The sequence below is a fragment of the Muscardinus avellanarius genome, assembly GCF_963383645.1.
Source record: "Muscardinus avellanarius genome assembly, chromosome: 3".
Classification (NCBI taxonomy): domain Eukaryota; kingdom Metazoa; phylum Chordata; class Mammalia; order Rodentia; family Gliridae; genus Muscardinus; species Muscardinus avellanarius.
Window position 1 is genome coordinate 20,742,766 of NC_137788.1, and position 25,229 is coordinate 20,767,994.

The 25,229-nt window shown below is 41.5% G+C and overlaps 1 protein-coding gene across 1 annotated transcript; it reads left to right on the forward strand.

Moving 5' to 3' along the window:
* Positions 1-352: 352 nt before the first annotated feature.
* On the forward strand, positions 353-11,751 carry PDIK1L (PDLIM1 interacting kinase 1 like; the record flags this gene model as incomplete). Its single annotated transcript, XM_080692833.1, has 2 exons — positions 353-637; positions 11,011-11,751. The coding sequence occupies 2 exons, from the start codon at positions 353-355 to the stop codon at positions 11,749-11,751; spliced, it is 1,026 nt and encodes a 341-aa protein (XP_080548959.1).
* Between the last annotated feature and the right edge of the window lie 13,478 nt (positions 11,752-25,229).

Consider the following 25,229-nt stretch of genomic DNA (forward strand, 5'->3'; position numbering starts at 1 on the left):
AAAAAAAAAAAAAGAATAGGCTGGGGATATAGCTTGGAAGTAGAATGCCCCTGGGTTCAATCCCCAAGTACCATAAAAAATTTAAAAAAATAAAATGACCATAATAGTACTTATCTCATATAAGATTATTGTGAGAATTGATATTATGAAATATTTGAAGCAGTTCCATTTAAATACTACCTGTTAGCTTTATTTTATTAGATTTAGAATTTGTCCAAAGTATAGCAAATAGTCTTCAAGCGCTATAGACAGTTGATAATTAAATCATACATAAAAAAACACACAAGCCAGTAGGTTTCCCTACCTTCAACAGAACATTTTGTTGATTTTTCCAGAAACCTTGACCTTGAAGATGGTGAGTAGCCAGCCAAAGTACGATCTAATACGGGAGGTAGGCCGAGGTAGTTACGGTGTTGTGTATGAAGCAGTCATCAGAAAGACCTCTGCACGGGTGGCGGTGAAGAAAATTCGATGCCACGCACCTGAAAATGTTGAACTAGCCCTTCGCGAATTCTGGGCACTAAGCAGTATCAAGAGCCAACACCCAAATGTGATTCACTTGGAGGAATGCATCCTACAAAAAGATGGGATGGTGCAAAAGATGTCCCACGGCTCTAATTCTTCCCTTTATTTACAGGTATGTGTTGTTGGATGGGAAATAGAAATGACATGAATATAGCTTTTGTCAGCAAGAAAAGAAAGGGTCAGATGAACTTCTCCATTTATCTCTATTTTTGGTGTTGGGGATTGAACCCAGGGGCTTTCTACATTGGAGTTACATACTCAGCCCCTTTTAGGGGTCTGATTAAATTGCTTAGGGTCTCACTAAGTTGCTGGGCTGACCTCAAACCTGCAATCTTCCTGTCTCAGCCTCCCAAGAACTGAGATTACAGGCGTGCATCACCACGCCCAGCTTGATCTTCTCTCCATGAATGCAGATGCTGTATGGTTAGAAGTAGGTAGAGATTTGCCAAGAATTGAGTAGATGTTTGCTTTAAAACAGGTTTTATTTAAACTTGTGATGCACATCCCTAAAAATAACAAGTCACCTGGTATGCCATGGTACTTGCCAGTCTGTGTAGAAACAGGGCAAGATAGGAACTAGAGAAATGCTTAAGACTAGAGTCTAATTTAAGTTCAATTCTTTGAAATAATTTTTTGGTTTTTTTGGTGGCACTAGGGGTGGAACCCAGAGGCTTTCTACCTCCAACCTATACTCCCAGACCTATTTTTTATATTTTATTTGGAAACAGGGTCTCACTAAGTTCCCAAGAGCCTCACTAAGTAGCTGAGGCTGGCTTCGAACCTGTGCAATCCTCCTGTTTAAGCCTCCCAAGTGCGGGCATTACAAGTGTGCACCACCACGCGTGGCTGAAATAAATTATATTTTGGAACTGAAAACAGAGGGAAAGAAACCACTGAACCAATAGCAGTACCCATAAGTAATTGGCTATCTTATAAATCACTGGCTTAAGCTTTTGCTGGTTTAAAGGATTTTGTGTGGGGTTTTTTTTTTTTTTTTTTTTTTTTTTTTTGCAGTACTAGGGATTGAACCCAGGGGCATTCTACCTTCGAGCTACACCCCCAGCCCAATTTTTCATTCTTTTTTTGAAACAGGGTCTCATTAAGTTGCAGAGGGCCTCACTAAGTAGCTGAGGCTGGCTTCAAACCTGTGATCCTCCTGTCTCAGCCTCCCAAGAACTGGGATTACAAGCATGTGCCACCATACCTGGGCAGGTTAAATTTCTTTCTCCTTCTTTTCTTTTTTTATACCTCTGAATTACATCTTCAGCCTTTTTTATTTTAAAACAAGTTCCTGCTAAGTTGCTGTGCCCTGACCTCAAACTCAGGATCCTCTTGGTTCAGCCTCCTAAGTACTAGGATTACTGTCATGTACCACCATGTCCAACTAAATTATATGGGTTTTTTTTGTTTGTTTGTTATTGTTTTGTTGTTCTACTGGGGATTGAATCCAGGGACATTCTATGAGTGTTTTACATCCCTGTTATACAGAGACAGGGTCTAAGTTACCAAGGTTGGCCTTGAACTTGAAAGATCCTCCTATCAGCATCCCAAGTACTGGTATTACAGTTGTGTACCTACCTCAGTTATGTGATTTCTTACCTATACAATTCCAGTTAATTTTCATGAAGCATGTGTTTAGCCCCTGAATTTTTTTTTTTTTTTTTTTTTTAATTATGATGCTGGGGACTAAACCTAGGGACATTCTACTTCCAAGCTACATCCTCCACCCCAATTTTTTATTTTTTATTTTTATTTTTATTGTTTTTTTTTTTTTTTTTTGCAGGTTTGGGGGTGAAACCCAGGGGTATTCAACCTCTGAGCTACACCCCTGCCCTATTTTTTATTCTTAATTTTGAAACTGGGTCTCTGTCCGCGAACCGTGATCCTCTGGTCTCAGACTCCCTAATGCTGGGATTACAAGCATGCGCCACTACACCTGCCTCCAATTTTTTATTCTTTGTTTTTAAAACAGTCTCACTAAGTTAAGGAGGGTTTCACTAAGTAGCTGATGCTGGCCATGAACCCAGATTCTCCTGTCTTGGCCTCCCAAGTACCGGGATTACAAGCATGCGCCACTATGCCCAGCTACCCCTGACTATTATTAACAGTGCTAGTAGCTAACATTTGGAACCCTGCTTGATCCCATGCTCTGTGCTGAGTAATTTAAAGGCCACCTGCTCAAAACAATCCAATGGGGCACTATTATCTTCATTGCTAGTGAAGACACTGAGTCTTAGAATAATATAATAAATTTATCCAAAGTCACCTCACTAGCAACTGTGAGGTTGGGAGGTGAACCTAAGACCGTCTGAGAGCTAAAGTTTATACTCTGTTAACTTCCAAATAATTAGCTTTTGTAGACATGGGTATAGCATTCAGAGAGGAAAATGGGAACGGTTGTTTTGTTTGTTTGTTTGTTTGTTTGTTTGTTTGTGGTACTAGAAATTGAACCCAGGGGCATTCTATCTCCAAGCATAACCCCTAGCCCTATTTTATTTTTATTTTGAATCAGTCCTAGGTTGATGAGTCTTAGTACTTGGTACTTGACACTATCCTTGAACCTGCGATCCTCCTGTTCCCCAATTACTGGCATTACAGGCGTGCCTCACCATGCCTGGTTCAAAGCATTTTTTTTAAGGTTGCTTCTACCATAAATCTAAAGCTCTAGAATTCTGTACTCAATTAAAAAAAATACTTAAGGCATAACTAATTAAAGGCCAGAGCAGAATTTCTTTTTCTTTTCCTTTTTTGTTTTAAGACAGGGTATTGCTAAATTGCTGAGGCTGGCTTCAAACTTTCGATCCTCCTGTCTCAACCTCCCAAATACTGAGATTACAGGCATATGCCACTATGACCAGTCAGCAGATTTTTTTTTTCTTTTGCAGTACTGGGGGTTAAACTCAGAGGCATTCTACCTCTGAGTTATACCCCCAGCCCAATTTTATTTTTTATTTTGAAATAGCAGCTTACTAAGTTGCTGAGGGCCTCACTAAAGTAGCTGAGGCTAGCCATGAACCTGTGATCTCTGCCTCCCAAACACTGGGATCCTTTGGTCTCAGCCTCCCGAATGCTGGGATTATAAGCGTGCGCCACCACTACCAGCAACTTTTACCATTTAAAAGTGTGTTTACGCTGGGCATGGTGGGCGCATGCTTGTAATCCCTGCACTTGGAAGGCTGAGACAGGAGGATCACATGAGTTTGAAGCCAGCCTCAGCTACTTAGTGAGGCTTTCAGCAACTTAGTGAGACTCTGTTTCCAAATAAAATATAAAAAAGGTCTGGGAGTATAGCCCAGAGGTAGAAAGCCTCATGCTTCCACCCCCAGTACCACCAAAAAAAAAAAAAAAAAGTGTGTTTAGAACTGAGCATGGTGGCGCATGCTTGTAATTTCAACATTCGGGAGGCTGAGACCTGAGGAGGATCGCAGTTCATGGACAGCCTCAGCTACTTAGTGAGGCCCTTTGCAACTCAGTAAGATCCTGTTTCAAAATAAAGAATAAAAAATAAGGCAGGGGGTATAGCTTGGAGGTCAAATGCCCCTGGGTTCAATCCCCAGCCCCCCCCCCCCAAAAAAAAAAGAAAAGAAAAGAAAGAAAAGTGTGTTTAGCCCAGCGTGGTGGCGCATACTTGTAATCCCAGTACATGGGGAGGCTGAGACAGGAGGATTGTAGGTTCACAGCCAGCCTCAGCATCTTGTGGGGCCCTGCACAACTTAGTGAGACCCTGTTTCAAAATTAAAAAAAGAAAGCCGGGCATGGTGGCACACACCTGTAATCCCCGTGCTTGGGAGGCGGAGACAGGAGGATCGTGCAAGTTCGAAGCCAGCCGTGCTGGCTTAAGAGACCCTGTTTCCAAATAAAAATATAAAAATAGGTTTGGGAGTGTAACCCGGAGGTAGAAGGGTTTCCAGGAACCCCAGTACCGCAAAAAAAAAAAAAAAAAAAAAAAAATTTTAAATAAAAATAGGGCTGGGGTAGAGGTAGAATGCCCCTGGGTTCAATCCCCAGTACCACAAAATAAATTAAATAAAAATAAATAAATAAATAAATGTGTGTTTAAATAACAAAAGCTTTTGGACTAGGAACAACAAAGAACAAAATGATATATGTAATTAGACACTTGCAAATGTCATTGTGTGGTGAACAAATATTAATCTCGAGAATATAATTTATATTGCAATTTAGCACTCTGTGCACTGAAGTTTTCTTCTTAACACAGTGAATATAAAACACAAGGATTTGGACTTTATTCATTTTATTGTTTGCTTTTCTAAAAGTGTTTATTATGTAACTTGCACTGATTAAAAAGAATTGGAAACACTCTTACCACATTCCCTCTTTTTTTGTGTGCATTGTTGGGGCTCAAACCAGGGCTTCGTGAATGACAGGCAAGTGGCATTCCAGAACGCTTAATCTCTTTGAGATAGAAAAGCAAAGCCATTTAAACATTTGCCTTAGTGTAAGTCCAGACCCACCAACCATTACAGTGACTGGGCATTAGTTGGTGTTTCAAGATTTTAAGATGTAAGCCGGGCGTGGTGGCACACGCTTGTAATCCCCGCGCTTGGGAGGCAGAGACAAAAGGATCGCACAGGTTCGAAGCCTGCCTCAGCTACTTAGTGAGACCCTGTTTCAAAATAAAATATAAAAAAGGTCTGGGAGTATAGCCCGGAGGTAGAAAGCCTCTGGGTACCACTCCCAGTACCACCAAAAAAAAAAAAAAAAAAAGATTTTAAGATGTAAAGTACTACTAGACTCGATTCAGTAATTTTGTATCTAAATTACTTTTGTATTTTAAAATTTAATAATTTTTTTTGTGTGTGTGGTACTGGGGTTCCTGGAAGCCCTTCTACTTCTGGGCTACACTCCCAGACCTATTTTTACATTTTTATTTGGAAACAGGGTCTCCTAAGCCAGCGCGCGCGGCTGGCTTCGAACCTGCGCGATCCTCCTGTCTCCGCCTCCCAAGTGCGGGGATTACAAGCGTGCGCCACCACGCCCGGCCCTATTTTATATTTTTATTTGGAAACAGAGTCTCTTAAGCCAGCATGGCTGGCTTCAAACCTGCGCGATCCTCCTGTCTCCGTCTCCCAAGCACAGGGATTATAAGCGTGCGCCACCACACCCAAAATTTAATAATTTTTATCTATTTGCCTTTTTGTTAAAAAGCAATTTTTAAAGCCTGATAGAGCTGTATTTGACTTATGGCACTTTTTACTATGAAAAGGACCTTGGATAAATAACCCAACTTTTCCAAGCATCTATTTCATACACGTAACAAAGGAGCAATAATTCTACTTTCCATGGGAGTTGTCAAAATGAGAGATGATACAGAAACAATATTTGGTACATAGGAAGTAACTTGGTAATAGGGACTTGTATTAAAATTGTCTTGTCTATGAATTTATATATTTGACTAGAATTCATCAGTACATTTAGCAAGTACCTTTTCTAAATTGACATCTAGTAATGACAACCAATATTTACATGCAGTAAAGACAAATTTATAGAGTGACCACAGAGTCCCTATGCATGGTTATCTCCATTTCTATATAAATTTTTATCTTTCTGCATGTTTTTCCAGATATATTCTTCTTCTTAATTGGATCATTAAATCAGTTCCTGATAGCTAAAATCTTTACCTAGGAGAAAATGTAAAACAATTAACAGAGAACACAATCTCGTATATAGAAACTTAGTGTTCAGTCTGTATACTTGTGTTAAGTGTCATGGATGAGACTGGCAGGGTGGTAGAGCATATAACAGGGTACCAGTGTATAACAGGGCACCATCCGAGGATTCAAGAATTATGAACTCTTGAAACTAAAACTTGCAGAGTCAACAGGAGTTAGCTAGATAAGTGATTTAGAAACTTCCTGAGCAGAAAGAAATATGCATACAAAGGTCTTAAAGCAAAAAGTATAGCTGGGTATGGTGGCACATGCCTGTGGTCCCAGTACTTGGGCAGCTGAGACAGGAGGATTGAAGGTTCCAGGACAGCCTCGGCAAGTATTGAGACTCTCATCAACCTAGGGAGACCCTGTTTCCAAACAAAAAATAAAGCAGGGCTGGGAGGTAGAATGCCTCTAGGTATGATCCCCAGTACCACACAAAAAAATTTATTTATTTATTTATTTATTTATTTATTCATTCATTCATTCATTGCAGGTCTGAGGATGGAACCCAGGGGCATTTGACCTCTGAGCTACACCCCTTGCCCTGTTTTTTATTCTTTATTTTGAAACAGGGTCTCACTAAGTTGCAGAGGGCCTCACTAAGTAGCGGGGACTGTCTGCAAACCGTGATCCTCTGGTCTCAGCCTCCCAAATGCTGGGATTACAAGCGTGTGCCACCACACCCAGCACCACAAAAAATTAAAAAAAAAAAAATTTAAAGCCAGGTTAGGTGGCGCATGCTTGTAATCCCAGGATTTGGGAGGCTAAGACTGGAGGAAGATAAAGAATAAAATACAAGACAGGGGGTGTAGCTCGGAGGTCAAATGACCCTTGGTTCTATCCCCAGACCCATCAAAAAAAATTTTAATTAATTTTTTAAAAAGCATGAAGCATTTTAAGAATTGAAGGAAGAAAGTTGTTTTTTTGTGGGGTTTTTTTGTGTGTTTTTTTTGTGTGTGGCACTGGGGATTGAACCCAGAGGCATTCTGCCTTCAAGCTACACCCCCAGCCCTATTTTATTTTTATTGATTGATTGATTGATTGATTGATTGATTTTGCAGTACTGGGGATGGAACCCAGGGACATTCTACTTCTGAGCTACACCCCCCAGCCCTATTTTTTATTCATTTTGAAACAGGGTCTCACTGAGTTGCAAAGGGCCTAAGTAGCTGAGGTTGTCCTCATACCGCAATCCTCCTGTCTCAGCCTCCCAAATGCTGGGATTACAAGCAAGTGCCACCACACTCAGCTCCTATTTTTATTTGGAAACAGGGTCTTGCTAGGTTGATGAAAGTTTCACTACTTCCTGAGTCTGTCCTCGAACCTCTGGTCCTCCCATCTAAGCCTCCCAAGTACTAGGATTACAAGCGTGTGCCACTATGCCCTGCTGCCTCTGGTTTCAGTCCCCAGTACCATGCACAAACACGCACACACAAAAACTTGGACTATATCATAAGAGAACCAAGGACTAATATCTCCTACACTATAACAATAAGTAGGCTGAGCACTTTCTTTCTCTTTCTTTCTCTCTTTCTTTCTTTCTTTCTTTCTTTCTTTCTTTCTTTCTTTCTTTCTCTATTTCTCTCTCTCTCTTTTTAACCCAGGGGCATTCTACCTCCAGGCTACACCCCAGCCCTATTTTTTTTTCCTTTATTTTGAAATAGGGTCTCACTGAGTTGCAAAGGGCCTCACTAAGTAGCTGAGGCTGACTGCGAACCACAGTTCTCCTGTCTCAGCCTCCCAAATGCTAGGTTTACAAGTATGGGCCACCACGCCCAGCTTGAGCACTGTATTTTTGTAGCTCTCATCTAGAGGCCCATTGACGCTTTCATATGATCTGCATACTAAAATATGGTTTTTACATGTTTTTGTGACTTGTTCAAGAAAAGAAAAGGAAGAAGACAAGAGACCTTATGTGGCTTGTCAAGCCTAAATTTGACCTTTCTCTAAATCATTCTGGGCGGGGGTGCACTGGGGACTGAATCTAAGGGCATTCTACCTCTGAGCTACACTCCCAGTCAGATTTTACTTTTTATTTGGAAACAGCATCTCATTAAGGGGCAGAAGGCTCTAAGTACTGGAATTACAAGCATGCGCCACCACTCCTAGCTTAAATCATTCTTGGAATATTGGATTTCACATGGCTTAAAACTATTTTAGCACCTGGTAAATAATTTTGAGATCTGTACCTTTCTGTTCTTTCATTTTCTCTGCTCTGTCTCATGGGCAAACCCATGCAATAAGGAAAACACACGCAAGAGACATCTGTAGATCATTGCAACTACTATGGTTTGCCCTGAGAGGTGATGGCATAGAAGGATATTCTTTCCTTCTGTTCACCAAAATGAAAAGAGGAAGTACCAGTAGATTTAAATGGAAAATTATCAATTCACTTACTCTTCAACAACTCTGATTTTTTTCTGTTCAACAAAGGTCTGAAAAGGGCACTATGTTTAAAAAATTTTTTTGTGTGGTACTGACGATTGACCCCAGGGGCATTCTACCTCCAAGATCTACCTCCCAACCCTATTTTTTTATGCTTTATTTTGAAACAGGGTCTCACTAAGTTGCGAAGAGCCTCACTAAGTAGCTGAGGCTGTCTTTGAACCGTGATCCTCCTGTCTCAGCCGCCCAAGTACTGGGATTATAAGTGTGTGCCACCATACTCAGCCTTAACAAATTTTTTTTTTTTTTCTTTTGGCACTGGGGATTGAACCCAAGGGCATTATACCTTTGAGCTACACCCCCAGCCCTATTTTATTCCTGTGTGTGTGTGTGTGTGTGTGTGTGTGTGTGTGTGTAGTACTAGGCACGGAACCCAGGGGCGTTCTACCTCTGAGCTATACTCCCAGCCCTATTTTTAATCCTTTTTTTTTTTTTTTTTTTTTGCAGGTCTAGGGATGAAACCCAGGGGCATTTGACCTCTGAGCTATACCCCCTGCCCTATTTTTATTCTTTATTTTGAAACTGGGTCTTACTGAGTTGCAGAGGGCCTCCCTAAGTAACTGAGGCTGTCTGTGAACCACAATCCTCTGGTCTCAGCCTCCCGAATGCTGGGATTACAAGTGTGCGCCACCACGCCCGGCTCTATCCTTATATTTTGAAACAGGGTCTCACTGAATTGCAAAGGGCCTCAATAAGTAGCTAAGGCTTCTTCAGACTGTGATCCTTCTGTCTCAGCTTCCCAAATGCTGGGATTACAAACCTGTGTGCCACCACATCCAGCCCTAATTTATTCTTTATTTTGAAACAGGGTCTTACTAAGTTTAGAGAGCCTCACAAGTTGTTAAGGCTGGCCTTGAACCTCTGATTCCTGTCTCAGCCTCCCAAGTACTGGGAGTACAAGTAATGGTGGTACAAGCATGTACCACCATTCCTGGCAACAAACGTTTTTAAAGCACTCTATCACCTATATTTTAGTTGTTTGATGAAGTGAAGGGCTAGGTAGTGGGTAGAGTTCTGCTTCAATGACACATGCAGAAAATGTAGGGCAGCTAGACACTTCAAAATAAAGCTATTAGCCAGTGTGGTGGTACATGTCTATAATCCCAGTACTTGGGAGGCTAAGACGGAAAGATCACAGGTTCAAGGACAGTCTCAGCAAGTAGTGAGACTCTCATTATTGAAGCAAGACCCTTTTTCAAACCATAAATAAAATAGGGCTGATGGTGTAGCTCAAAGGTAGAATGCCTTTGGATTCAATTCCCAGTACCACAAAAGTAAATAAATGAAGCTATTTATTCATTTTTAACTCTTGATTTGGAGATCTGGTATTAATTAGGGAGAAAGTAATGTTTTGAAATATTAAAGTTTATAGCTGGGTGTGGTGGTGCACGCTTGTAATACCAGCATTTGGGAGGCTGAGACAGGAGGATCATTTTTTGTAGACAGCCTCAGCTACTTAGTGAAGCCCTCTGCAACTTAGTGAGACCCAGTTTCAAAATAAAGACTAAAAAATTAGTGAGACCCTGTTTCAAAATAAAGAATAAAAAGGGATTGGGGGTGTAGCTTGGAGGTAGAATGCCCCTAGGTTCAATCCCCAGTTCCACAAAAATTAATTAATTAATTAATTAATTAAAATCCACAGTGAGGTGCAGTGGTGCTCACCTGTAATCCCAGTACTTGGGAGATTTAGACAGGAGGATTGAAGGTTCAAAGACAGCCTCAGCAATTTAGCAAGACTTTAAACAATTTAGCAAGACCCTGTTTCCAAACAAAATCTTTTTTAAAAAGGGCTGAGGTTGTAGCTTGGAGGTAAAATGACATAGTACCCAATATATATAAATAACAAAATGCATATATAAAAGCACTGACTAAAATATTCATGGAGTTTCCACTTACGACTGTAGCCTTGGAGCCTGGTATGGCAGTGCACATCTATAATCCCACTACTTGGGAGGCTGAGACAATAGGATCATAGATTCAAGGACAGCCTCACCAATGTAGTGAGACTCTTCTTAACCTAGTGAGACCCTGTTTCAAAGTAAAATTTTAAGGGTTGGGGTGTAGTTTGGTGGTATAAGGCCCCTGAGTTCAACCTCCAGTACCAAGAAAGGAAGGAAGGAAGGAAGGAAGGAAGGAAGGAAGGAAGGAAGGAAGGGGAAGGGGAAGGGGAAAGGAAAGGAAAACAAAACTGGACTTGTTCCTGGGCTATAGCTCCATGGTAGAGCACTTGCCTAGCATGCATGATACCCTGGGTTCAATCCCCATCACAAAAAACTGAAGAATGGCTTAACCTTTGAATCAGTTATTGTATAATTGAATTGTATAACTTGTTAAGTGATTGAAGTCTCTTTTTTCCCCCTTATAGCTTGTAGAGACTTCATTAAAAGGAGAAATTGCCTTTGATCCCAGAAGCGCCTATTATTTGTGGTTTGTGATGGATTTTTGTGACGGAGGAGATATGAATGAGTATCTGTTGTCCAGGAAACCCAATCGTAAAACCAACACCAGCTTCATGCTTCAGCTGAGCAGTGCCCTGGCTTTCTTGCATAAAAACCAGATCATCCACCGGGATCTGAAGCCTGACAACATCCTGATTTCTCAAAGCAGGTTGGATACCAGTGACTTGGAACCCACACTCAAAGTGGCTGATTTTGGTCTAAGTAAAGTATGCTCAGCCTCTGGGCAGAACCCAGAAGAACCTGTCAGTGTAAACAAGTGTTTCCTTTCCACAGCATGTGGGACGGATTTTTACATGGCTCCTGAAGTGTGGGAAGGACACTATACGGCAAAGGCTGACATCTTTGCTCTGGGCATTATCATCTGGGCAATGCTGGAAAGGATTACATTCATAGACACCGAGACGAAGAAGGAACTCCTGGGGAGTTACGTGAAACAAGGAACTGAAATCGTGCCTGTTGGGGAGGCACTTTTGGAAAATCCCAAAATGGAACTTCTTATTCCTGTGAAGAAAAAGTCTATGAACGGGCGAATGAAACAACTGATTAAGGAAATGCTGGCTGCCAACCCTCAGGATCGTCCAGATGCTTTTGAACTAGAACTCAGATTAGTACAAATTGCATTTAAAGATAGCAGCTGGGAAACGTGACATATTGCTTACAAATACCTTGGATGATATGCTGCTTCTGATTTACCAGTGATGCAACATGTGGCTGAAAAAGAATTCAAAAAGCTCTCAACTCCATCTTCTAAAGGTTTAAATGTTTTTGTGGGCTTTCTTTTTTTCCCCTCATTTTTCTTAATTCAAGCTGGCCATGTTACTAGTATGTTTAAATGTGTATTGCCAATGTGAGTGTACATTTTTTAAAATGATCATTAGTAGGAGTTTGACAGGAAAATTCTCTAAGAGCCAAGTAGAGAAGAGAGTCCAGTTCTCTGGAGGTGTGGTCTCTAAGTATTTTGACATTCCTTGTCAGTATTAGGCATTTCCATGGGAAGCAGGTTTGCATGCTGGTAATGCAGCCTTGGAAGCTTTGTAAGGAAACATATGTATATATTTATGTACATGGAAGTATGTGAATGTGTGCATTTTGCATTCCATATGAAGAAAATGCCACTTCTGTTTAAATTATTTGATATAGCTTTGGGTTTTGAGAGTTGCTGGTGAAATCAGTGATGAAAAATGAACTTTCTCTCATCTTCCCCCCTTGCCCCTCTCTCTAATGAGATCATACTAATTTTTTATTTTTGTTTATACTCTACAGCTTTTTTTTTTTGAACTGGGGATTGAACCCAAGGGCATTCTACCTCTGAGTAATACCCCCAGCCCTTTTTTATTTTTTATTTTGGAACAGGGTCTCATGAAATTGCTGAGGGTCTCAATAAGTTGCTGAGGCTGGCTTGAACCTGCGATCCTCCTGTCTCAGCCTCCCAAGTACTGGGATTATAGATGTGCACCACCAGGCCCAGTTTAAACAGCTTTTTAAAAGGCATCATTTTGGAGGGTCCAACATTACTGATTAATAAGAGAAATTAAGCTATCCAGAGCTGCTGGGGCATGTCTGAGCTCTTCAGTGCTCTATAGCTATTAGAGTGGAATAGTCATACCATCATATTGTAGCAGGTTGGCAAGGACACTGATGATTTACTTATACCTTCTTTAGGTAACTGAGTGTTCCCGTAACTAAACCACTGCATCAGGACAGGTCTGCACTTGAGCATCTGTAGTCTCATATAAATCCAAACACAGAATTCTGTTTCTGAAAACTTGGCTATAAATGAAGTCTATAATATTTGATGGTCTTAAGACTTTGTCTAAGCCTTAGCACAAAGTGGAAGAGACCAAATGAGCTCTCCCCTCACGTTGCCGCCCTGGTGTGGTCTCCTGTTGCTTTCGCATGGATGCTGTTTTTCCCAATTTGAGACAGTCGTGGTAGTGATAGCACTTACCTTAAATATTGGTCATCTTTCTAAACTGGGAGATGATGCATATATAGTTTGGGAAATGGACAAAACGCTGTGGCATCAACCACTTTTCAAGTAGTAAAGTTATCAATTTTATACAGTCACTTGCTATGGTTTCTGTCAAAAACCAAGAGACCATTATTCCTTTTGAAATTCGTTTTTGTTTTGTTTTGTTTTGTTTTGTTTTTGGTGCTGGGGATTGAACCCAGGGGCACTCTACCTCCAAGCTATAGTGCCAGCCCTATTATTTACATATATATATATATATATATATTTTTTTTTTTTTTTTTTTTTTTAATGGTCTTACTAAGTTGCAGAAGGCCTCACTAAGTTGCTGAGGCTGGCTTGAACCTGCAATCTTCCTGTCCAGCCTCCCAAATACTGGGATTATAAGTGTGCACCACTACACCCAGGTAGTTTAATTTTAAATGTATGACTATCTGTATCTGCAGTTTGTTTTCCTATAAACACAGGCAGTTAAAATCTAAGGAAAGAATGCTTTCTTTCTAAAACAGAACATTAGCCTTTAAGGTTAAATAGGTGTTACATTGTATTTAGGTTAATCTTTACAAAGGACTAGAATCCAAAAGTCAAGCAAAATAGTTTTAGAATATTGAAATTATTGATAGTTTGCATAATTTCCTCAGCTTTTTTGAACTTACACAACTTTTAGACTATTGCTATCATCATTTTTCACCATTTAAAATGTGTTGCAGCCAGCCACAGTGGTGCATGCCTGTAATCCCAGTATTCAGGAGGCTGAGACAGGAGGATTACAGGTTCAGAGTCAGCCTTGGCACTATAGCAATACCCCTATTTCAAAGTTATAAATAAAATAGGGCTGGAGGTATAGCTCACAAGTGGAGTGTCTCTGGGTCTAATCTCCAATACCACACCCCCCAAAACAATCAGAATAAATTATGGTTAAACATAAGGGAAAAAATTGGAGTATGTAAAATTTTTAAATTGTGTTATTTAATTTGGAACCTTTACATTTGGACTAAAAAGTTTTATTGAAATACACCTAAAATGAAAAGGAAGTCATATACATTTAATATTACTTTCAAGCCATTAAATATAAGAATTCTTATAGAAATTCAAGATGGAAATACACTGGAACTTTGCAGTAATTAACCCTCTAGTTACCAAATTAGTTTAACACAGATCTGACCAAGGAGACTGAGTTACTGGAAGTAAGAAAATGCATCATTCAAAGTGCTTGTCAGTAACAGCACTTCACAGACTGGGTGATACTGTGCCAGGGCTTAATTTGCTCTTCAGATATCTATGTGCTTGGAGCCAGAGTTTCCTAAGTGTATAGTTTTTCATTCTGACTCATTTAAAATAGTTTATGATCATTTTTTTTTTTTTGCGGTGCTGGGGGATCAAACCCAGGGCCTCAAACATGCTACAAAGTGCTTTACCACTGAACTACATCCCCAGCCCCAATTATAATTTATTTGAAAGATTTTACCTGTGAAGTATAATTCTTTCTTTGATTGAGGGTAAGGGTGTGAGGTGATCAGGAAGCTTCTTCTGGAATTTTCTCAAGTCCTCATATTCTAAAATAGCCTGTGATACCAAGCAAAATGGTAGTAATGGGATTCTTTGTCTTTCTTTGTCTTTTAGTCAGAGGTATTTATTAAGTACCTACTGTGTGCTCAGCACTAAAAGTTAGTTGATAAAATGATAATTAAGAATGGCATTTAGCCAAAGGCCTATTCCACTGAGGAATAAGAAATAAGAGGGTTATTGATACTTGACAATTCCCAAATATTTGCTAGAGGAAAATATGAAATCAAGAAATTTGTGCACAGTGCCTTGCCCATAATAGGTACTCAATAAACAATTATTCCTCATAGAGTCTCTTGCCATGGTTTATAGTGTTTTATGAAATTTGTCTTAATTAAAAAAGACCAAATATTTCAAATAAGATTATAGGCAGCTGTGTCCAGTTGAAATATAGGATTGTACAGTTAGTTCCTAGAGTGTTACTTTCACTAGTTGTCACTTAGAGAGATGGGTCCTGTAGATAATTGGTGCTAGGGGACACTTTGTCGTTATGATGAAGTCGTGTTAAGCGTCAGATAATAGCACACAGAGTAGTTCTTTCTGCTGGTCTGTTTTTTCTGTTTTTCTTTGTTGTTGTCGTTTTTAATTGTAAATTGTTATCAATCAAACTATTGTAGCAGCTACAAAAGAATTCACCAGCATGACAAAATGGTCAAAAAATAAGTCATCAGCACTTCAGAAATGAAAGCAACTTTTGAAATTTTCTTTTAAAATTGTCAAATATATTTTATGAAGAATTTATAAAAGGGGGAAATGATTGTAATTTATTGTTCATGACAGTTTTTTTTTAAATAAAGTGAGTTTCAACAGAAACCTTGAAAATTCTACATTGCTGCTTTGGTGGCTCTGGGTAGTGCTGTAGCACTTTATTTCATGAGCACAAAATAGAGGGTATAGAATTTGAATATGTTTTCATGCTTGCCTAGGAAATAAAATCTCTGAAGTAATAGCTATTGCTGAGGGAAAATGCTTGAATTATAGGAGTTTCTCTAAAAAAAGTTTTTTTGTGTATGTTTATGCGTGAGAGAGAAACAGAGACAGACAGACAGAGCATTGAACCCTGAGTGTTCTACCACTAAGCTATGCTCCCGGCTCTTTTTATTTTGACACAGGGTCTTGATAAGTTATTGTGCTGGCCTTGAACCTGTGATCCTCCTGTCCTGGCCTCCCAAGTATCCCAAGTACTGAGATGACAGGTTAACTTCTATTAGTTAACGAGAACTTAAGTTCTCTTAAAAAAAATAAAAAATTCCCCCCTGGAACTGGGGATTGAAGCCAGGGGCACTGTACCACCAAGCTATACCCATAGTCCTTTTTATTTTTTTATTATTTATTTTTCTATTGATTTATTTTTGTGATACTGGGGATTGACCCCCAGGGGTGTACTACCTCCATACTATATCCTAACCCTATTTTTCTAATTTTTTATTTTGAAACAGGGTCTCACTAACTTGTGAAGCCTTTCTAAGTTGCTGAGGCTGGCCTTGAATTTGCAATCCTCCTGTCTCAGCCTCCCAAGTACTGGGATTACAGTTGTGTGTCACCATGCCTATTCTAGGTTCTAAAATGTTAATGGTATCTTATTGAATTTACTTTGTATACAAGAAAGATGTGTACTGCTTGAGATAAATATTTTTATCATATTTCATGCAGCTGAGTATGTATCCCAGTCTCAATGATTTATGTGTGTAATATATATTATTTATTTATTTATTTATTTTGGTACCGATGATTGAACCTAGAGGCAGTCTACCTCCACGCTATGCCCCCATCCTGATTTTATTTATTTGGAAACAGTGTCTCACTAGGTTTCTGAGAGCCTCCCTACATTGCCAATGTATGTTAAATGTGTTACAAAAAAAAAAGTACTAGGAGGGTAGTGTTTCCATTGATAAAAGTGAGGCCCTGAGTTTTTTTCTATAAAGAAGTCATCTGTGGCCCACTTTTTTCTTTTCCTTTATGGGTTTTATTATGTATGCCTAAGGATACAGTTTTTAGTACTGGGGTGGAATTCAGAGGCATTCTACCTCAACTCCAGTCCTTTTTATTTATTTTTTTATTTTTTGTGGGTCTGGGGATAGAACCCAGAGGCATTGGACATCCAACCTACACCCCCTCCCCTAATTTTTATCCTTTATTTTTGAAACAGGATCTCACTAAGTTGCGGAGGGCCTCACTAAGTAGCTGAGGCTGTCCGCGAACCGTGATCCTCCAGTCTCAGCCTCCCAAATGCTGGGATTACAAGTGTGCGCCACCACACCTGGCTCCTTTTTTTTTTTTTTTTTTTTTTTTTTTTAAACAAGCTCTCACTGGGTTGCTGAGGCTGGCCTTAAACCTGTGATCCTCCTGTCTTAGCCTCCCAAATACTGGGATGACAGGCATGTGCCACACACCCCTACTGGATACTAGATCCAGTCTTCTTAATGGTCCATGGAATAGCAGAGGGAAATATAGGAGACAGGAAGCACCTGCTTTGTATGCAGTCCACGCATTAGGAAAGTAGGCATCAAAAAATTGTAGCTGAAGCCGGGCGTGGTGGTGTACACTTGCAATCCTAGCATTTGGGAGGCTGAGACAAGAGGATTCAGGTTCCTGCCCAGCCTCAGGCACTTAGTGAGAGGCCCTTGCAACTCGGTGAGACCCTGTTTCAAAATAAGGAATAAAAAATGGGGCTGGGGGTATAGCTCAGAGGTAGTATGCCCCTGGGTTCAATCCCCAATACCACAAAAAAAAAAAGAAAGAAAGAAAGAAAGAAAGAAAGAAAGAAAGAAAGAAAGAAAGAAGAAAGAAAAAAGAAAAAATTGTAGCTTAGCTGGGCACAGTAGCGCATGCTTTGGGAGGCTGAGACAGGAGAATTGCAGGTTCAAGACCAGCCTCAGCTACTTAGTGAAGCCCTCTGCAACTTAGTGAGACCCTGTTTCAAAATAAAGAATTTAAAAAAAAAATAGGGCTGGGGGTGAAACTCAGAGGTAGAATGCCCCTAGGTTTCATCTCCAGTACTGAAAAAAAAAAAGAATCGCAGCTGCTCCTTTGTAGACAAGTAATTTTGCTTTCTATTTTAGAAATAAAGTTTTCCAAATTGAAAAACTGTAATTGTGTATAGTTATTAGCAATTTTTGTAATCTATGCAGTTTACAAAGCACCCTTACATGTTTTTTTTTTTTTACATCTTTTCATATATCTTTTACTTAAAGCCGATTTATTGGTGAAGAAATTTGCCGTAGTCAACCAGTTACTATGATAACGACAATGGTCTTACCCCAGGAAAGTGCTTTAGTGCCTAATCTCAGACTCCAGTTGGAGTTTTCTCTAACAACAAAGCTTTATCTTTCTCACTGAAATAACCCGTGGTTGTTTTGGTTTTTTCTTTGAATTCAAATGTTGCTCTCTTGGTCGACCAATCATAGACACCCTCTAATTTGCAGCGTAATGAGACAGCCGGACGTTTGTGGTTAGATAATAATTCCTACTTGAGAAAACCTGCAGAGGCCACGCCCCTAGAAGGCAAAGTGCAGCTTTTAAAGGCAGTACTTTCACCTTTGTAATGCGTTTTCATTGGTTAGAAGGGATTTGTTAAAAAAAAAAAAAAAAAGCCTGAGCTTTTGACTTCACTCTCATTTCCTGTTCCGCCTTTGAGCAGACCTTAGGCAACTTGATATTACAGAAGTCATCCTGATCTAGCCACAAAAGCAGTCTTTGGTGTAGCAGATCTGACATTCAGGGCTAGCTTTTGCAGGTACTTACATAATTAACGTGCGGGTCACTGGGCAAGTCACTCTATTCTGAGTCTCAGTTCCCCTATCTGAGAAATGGAAACGGTGGTATTTACCTTGTGGAGTTTTGATACGGGCCCGGGATACACGTGACGACCTCGCATAGTTCCTGGCACTTGAAGTTCTCCAATGGTAGCCACTGTTACTGTGTTCAGACTTTGATATGACCAATGAATGAGTGGATCCCCCAGGGGGCCATCTTTGGTCGTAGCTTCCATTCTCTTCTCCTTTGGAAGTTCCTAACGAAAAGTATGACTTCCTCTCCTCAGGAGAACGTTTGCCTGCAATTTGAGGGGATTTATGGCTCTTGGAAGCCCACATGGACCCCGAGGGAAGGGACCCTGAGCTTGAGGCTCTATCAAGTCCTTCTTCTTCCTCCTCCTCCTCCTCCTCCTCCTCCTCTTCTTCTTCTTCTTCTTTTACTGAGGATGGAACCCAGGGGCAATGTGCCTCCGAGTTACACCCCCAGTCCTATTTTTTAGTCTTTTTATTTTTTGAAACAGGGTCTCACTGAGTTGCAAAGGGCCTTGCTAAGTAGCTGAGGCTGGCCGTGAACTGTGATCCTCCTGTCTCAGCCTCCCAAATGCTGGGATTACAAGTGTGCGCCACCACGCCCAGCTCCCCAGCCCTTTTTATTTTTTACTTTGAAACAGGGTACGAGCTGGGTGTGGTGGTGCACTCTTGTAATCACAGTACTTGGGAGGCTGAGACAGGAGGATTGCAGGTTCAAGATCAGACTCAGCAACATAGCAAGATCCTGTTTTCAAATAAAAATAAAATGTGCTGAGGGTATACTTCCGAGTTAGAATGGCCCCCTGGGTTCAATGCCAGCAACACATGCTCCCAAAAAGGTCTCACACTAAGTTGCTGAGGCTAGCCTTGAAACTGCAATCCTCCTGTCTCAGTTTCCCAAGTGCCAGGTTACAGGCAGGTGCCACCTTGCCTGGCACATTTAGGGTGTGTGTGTGGGGGGGGGTGCTGGGGATTGAACCCAGGAGAATTCTACCTCCAAGCTACACCCTCAGCCCTGTTTTCTTATTCTTTTTTTGAAACAGGGTCTCACTAAGTTGCAGAGGCCTCACTAAGTAGCTGAGGCTGGCTCAGTAAGTAGCTGAGACTGGCTGCGAACCTGGATCCTCCTGTCTCGGTCTCCTAAGTACTAGGATTACAGGTGTAAGCTTCTGTCTCTATTTAAACATGTGGGAAACGATGGATTTAAGAGGTTAGGAAGCTGGGTATAGTGGTTCACACTTGTAAAACTAGTACTCAGGAGGCTGAGACAGGAGGATCACAGGTTCAAAGCCAGCCTCTGCTACTTAGTGAGGCTCTCAGCAACTTAGTGAGACCCTGTTTCAAAATAAACAATAAAATAGGGCTGGGGATATAGTGCAGAGGTAGAATGCCACTGGGCTAAATCCCAGTACCACAAAAAAAAAAAAAAAGGAAAGAAAGAAAGAAAGAAAGAAAGAAAGAAAGAAAGAAAAAAGAGTTTAGAACACTCAGGGAATTCACCCAGCAGGTATAGAAAAGCAAAGGGTCTGTTTCTAGTCTGTGCCCTTCCTCTCTGCCTCTGGGAGCAGCTGTCACAAATCTCCTGCCCCAGTGTGCATTATGGTGTGTGTGTGTTTTGGTTTGTTTATTTTGCGGTCGTAAGGATTTAACCCAAGACATCTCACACGTGCCTCAGTCATGCTAGACAAGCATTGTACCATTGAACTACGGACCTGGTTAATGCTGAAAAATGTGTGTGCGCGTGTGTGTGTGCACGTGTGTGTGTGTGCGCACTGAGGGTTGAAACCAGAAGCATTCTACTTGAGCTACACCCCAACCCTATTGTATTTATTTATTTTTTGTTTGAAAACACGGTCTCGTTAAGTTGTGAAAAGTCTAAGTTTCTGAGGCTGACCATGAATCTGTAATGCTCTTATCTCAGCCTCCCAGGTACTGGAATTAAATGTAAACAGGTGCGGTGCCACATGCGTGTAATTCAAGTATTTGGGAGACTAAGACAGGAGGATCGCAGGTTTGCGGCCAGCCTCAGCTATTTAGTGAGGCCCTGTTTTAAAATAAAAATTAAAATAGGACTGGAGTATAACTCAAAGGTAAAATGTCCCTGAGTTCAATCCCCAATATCACAACACACACACACACACACACACAACACACACACACACACACACATACACACACACACACACTCCTAAATGTAGCTGGATGTGGTGGTGCATGTTTGTTTGTTTGTTTGTTTTTGGTTTTTTGGTGGTACAGGGGTGGACCCCAGAGGCTTTTTCCCTCCGGGCTATACTCCCAGACCTATTTTCTATTTTATTTTGAAACAGGGTCTCACTAAGTTGCTGAGAGCCTCACTAAGTAGCAGAGGCTGGCTTCGAACCCGTGCGATCCTCCTGTCTCAGCCTCCCAAGTGCTGGGATTAGCGTGCGCCACCATGCCCGGCTGGTGTTGCATGTTTTAATCCCAGTACTTGGGAGGCTAAGACAGGAGGATCTGGGTTTGCAGCCAGCCTCAGCTACTTACTGAGCCAGCCTCAGCTACTTAGTGAGGCTCTCTGCAACTTAGTGAGACCCTGTTTCAAAATAAAGAATAAAGCTGGGCGTGGTGGCGCTCACTTGTAATCCCTGCGCTTGGGAGGCAGAGACAAGAGGATCGTGCAGGTTTGAAGCCAGCTTTGCTAGCTTAAGAGACCCTGGGCCTGTTTCCAAATTTTAAAAATATATAAAAATAGGTCGGACTGTAGCCCAGAGGTAGAAGGGTCCATCCCCAGTACCACCAAAAAAATAAATAAATAAAAATAGGTCAGGGGGCTTAGCTCAGGGGTCGAATGCCCCTGGGCTCCATCCAGAGACCTGCAAAAATAAATAAATAAATAAATAAATAAATAAATAAATAAATAAAATAGCTGGGCGTGGTGGCGCACGCTTGTAATCCCCGTGCTTGAGAGGTGGAGACAGGAGAATCGCGCAGGTTTGAAGCCAGCTGTGCTGGCTTAAGAGACCCTGTTTCCAAATAAAAATATAAAAAATAGGTCTGGGAGTGTAGCCCAGAGGCAAAAGGGTTTCCAGGAACCCCAGTACCACAAAATTAATTAATTAATTAATTAATTTAATTAAAAATAAAATGATCTGGGGTGTAGCTTGGAGGTAGAATGCCCCTGAGTTGAATCTCCAGTACCACAAAAAATAAAATAGAGCTGGGATGTAGCTTGGAGGTAGAATGCCTCTGGGTTTAACCTTCATTACCAAATCCCCCTCAAAAAACAAAATATCTTTGCCTACCTGACTAAGCAGCAGCAAAGGCCACGTTGCAGCTCTCCATTCCGAACTTCAAGCCCTGAACTCCACCCTCAGACTCTTTTTCTGTGGAATTAGAACCCAGCTGTGTTTCTGAGGAACACAGAGGAAAGGAGGTGCAATCCAGTGCTGGCTCCCGGGTATTGGACTCCAGGGCAGGACTTCTTAGGCCGGCATCCAAGGAGGGATGTATTGTCAGTGGACCTACGAAAATTATAAGCAAGACAAACCAAAAAAATAAAATTATAAGCAAGAAGCCGGGCATGGTGGTGCATGCTTGTAATCCCAGTACTTGGAGGCTGAGATAGGAAGATCACAGGTTTGAGGCCAGCTCAGCTACTTAGTGAGACCCTGTTTCAAAATAAAAAAGTAGAGCCAGGCGTGGTGCTGCACGCTTGTAAGCCCCACGCTTGGGAGGCGGAGACAGGAGGATCCCTCAGTTCTAAGCCAGCCGCGCTGGCTTAAGAGACCCTGTTTCCAAATAAAAATATAAAATAGGCCTGGGAGTGTAACCCGGAGGTAGAAGGGTTTCTAGGAACCCCAGTACCACCAAAAAACAAACAAAAACAATTTTAAAAATAGGGCTGGAGTGTAGGGCAGAGATAGAATGGCCCTGGGTTCGATCCCCAGTACCATAAACACAAATATATATGCAAGAGTTTATGAGGTAAGCCGGGCATGGTGGCGCATGCTTGTAATCTCAGTACTTGGGAAGCGGAGACAGGAGAATCACAGGTTCAAAGCCAGCCTCAGCAATTTAGTGAGGCTCTCAGTAACCTAGTGAGGCTCTGTTTCCAAATAAGAAATAAAATTGGGCTGGGGTGTATCCTTGGAGGTACAGTGCCTCAGGGTTCAATTCCCAGTACCAAAAAAAAAAAAAAAAAAAAAAAAGTTTATGAGTTATATGCATTTTTCCATGAGAGGTTCTGTCACTTTTACAGATTTCTCCAGACGCCTGAGAGCCATAATCAGGGAACAAAGAAAAGTAGCCTGAGTGTGGCTGGTGAGCTCTGGGACTGGTGTAGAAGGAAGGGAAGGAACGTGGCCGGGCCTGCAAAGCTCAGGCGCAGATCAGCAGCCCGCAGCCTGGGCCTGGGCTCGGGGCTGGCGACAATCCTTCTTGTCTAAGTCTGCGTGTCAGAACACAGCTACCTGAGTCCACGGGCGCTGGGCCTTCTCCAGCTGGCTCACAGACCAACCTGCCTGCTCCAGAGTCCCGGCCTTGCCTTCCCCAGCTCAGTGAGCAGGATTTCCTGAGGCTGAGCGATCTGGTGGCCCCCACCCTTCAGCTCTGGCCACAGCAACAGGACGGGGAGCGATGGGATGGACACTTGGCTCTCGTGGGCTCCCCCATGGATCAGCTTGCCTGTGGCTGGCTCACTGTGCTCTGGAGAAGGCATTTTTCAGGCTAAGTTACTCTGTTTCTCTAGGCCTACCTTTCAGCCTACACTTCCTGATTTCAGGAAGTCCTTTAAGGACATGGGACCTAAAGATAGCAGAGAACCTTCAAAGTAATTCATCATTGTCAACACTAATTTAGGTATAACTTCTAAGAGGTCTTACAGCTCTCAAACTCAGCATTTCTATCCATTTATGGAAAATTACTAATGAGAGTTATAAAGGGATGTCACCCAGCCCTACCCTCATCTGAGAAAATGAAACAAGAAAGCTGAAATTGGGTGGGGGGTAAAAATCTAACATATGAGCTGGGTATGGTAGTACATGTTTGTAATGCCAGTACTTGGGAGACTGAGACAGGAGACACAGCCAGCCTCAGCCACTTAGAGGGGCCTCTGCAACTTAGAGAGACCCTGTTTCCAAATAAAGAATGAAAAAAATAGGGCTGGGGGTGTAGCTCAAAGATAGAATGCCCAGTACAAGACACACACACACACACACACACACACACACACACACACACACACACACACAAATTACCAAATATATTTTCTGAAAATTAAAAAATATGCTATTTTTTTTTGTACTGCGGATTGAACCCAGGACCATTTAACCTCTGAGCTACACTCCCAGTCCTATTTTATTTTTTATTTTGAAACAAGGTCTCACTAAATTGCAAAGGGCCTCTCAAGTTGCTGAAGCTGGCTGTGAACCTGTGAGCCTCCTGTCTCAGCCTCCTAAGGACTGGAATTATAAGCATGTGTCACCACACCTGGCTCAAAATATGGTAATTAGATTTGAAAATTCAGTAGACAGACTAATAATAATCAGTATTGCTGAGGTAGCTATTAAAAAATAGACATAAGACCAATAACTTTCAAACTAAGAGAAGAAAAACTCAATCAGTTTTAGGGTTTTTTTTTGTGTGTGTGTGTTGGTCTGGGGATGGAACCCAGGGGCATTCTACCTCCGAGCTCTACCCCCAGCCCTATTTTTTATTCTATTTATTTATTTATTTATTTTAGTGGTACTGGGGGTGGAACCCAGAGGCTTTCTACGTCCGGGCTATACACCCAGGCCTATTTTTTTAATATATATTTTATTTGGAAACAGGGTCTCACTAAGTAGCCGAGAGCCTCACTAAGTAGCTGAGGCTGGCTTCGAACCTGTGCGATCCTCCTGTCTCAGCCTCCCAAGCGCGGGGATTACAGGCATGCGCCACCACGCCCGGCTTATTCTTTATTTTTGAAACAGGGTCTCACTGAATTGCAAAGGGCCTCACTAAGTAGCTGAGGTTGGCCACGAACCACAATCCTCTTGTCTCAGCCTCACAAATGCTGGGGGGCATTACAAGAGTGTGCCACCATGCTTGGCATCAAAATCAGTTTTTAAAAAGTGCTTTTTAAATATTTATTTATTGTTGCAATCGTGGAAATTGAACCCAGGGGTATTCTACCTCTGAGCTATAACCGCAGCACTATTTTTTATTTTGAAATAAGGTGTCACTGAGTAGTGGAGGGTCTCACCAAGTAGCTGAGGCTGGCCATGAACCTGTGATCCTCGTCTCAGCCTCCCAAGTCTGGGATTACAAGTGTGTGTCATCACACCGAATTTGCTTTTTTAGAGAAAAAACAGAAGAGGAATGAGGATGTAGTTCAGTTTTAGACAGTTTGTTTAGCATACATGAAGTCTTGGTTTCCATCCAGATCCCTAGCACCTAGCACCATCAGAGAGAGAGAGAGAGAGAGAGAGAGAGAGAGAGAGAGAGAGAGAGAGAGAGAGAGAGAGAAACAAATATAATACACATTATAAGATGTGAGAAATAAGCCAGGCGTGGTGGTGCAGCACTTAGGAGGCTGAGACGGCAGGATTCCAGGACAGCCTCAGCAAATAGTGAGACTCTCATCAACCTAGCCAAGACCCTGTTTCCAAATAAACGGGGGTTTAGCTCAAAGGCAGAATGCCTCTGGGTTCAATCTCCAGTAATAATAATAATAATAATAATAATAATAATAATAATAATAATAATACATTTTAAAAAGCAGCCAGGCCGGGCGTAGTGGCCCACGCTTGTAATCCCCGCGCTTAGGAGGCAGAGACAGGAGGATCAA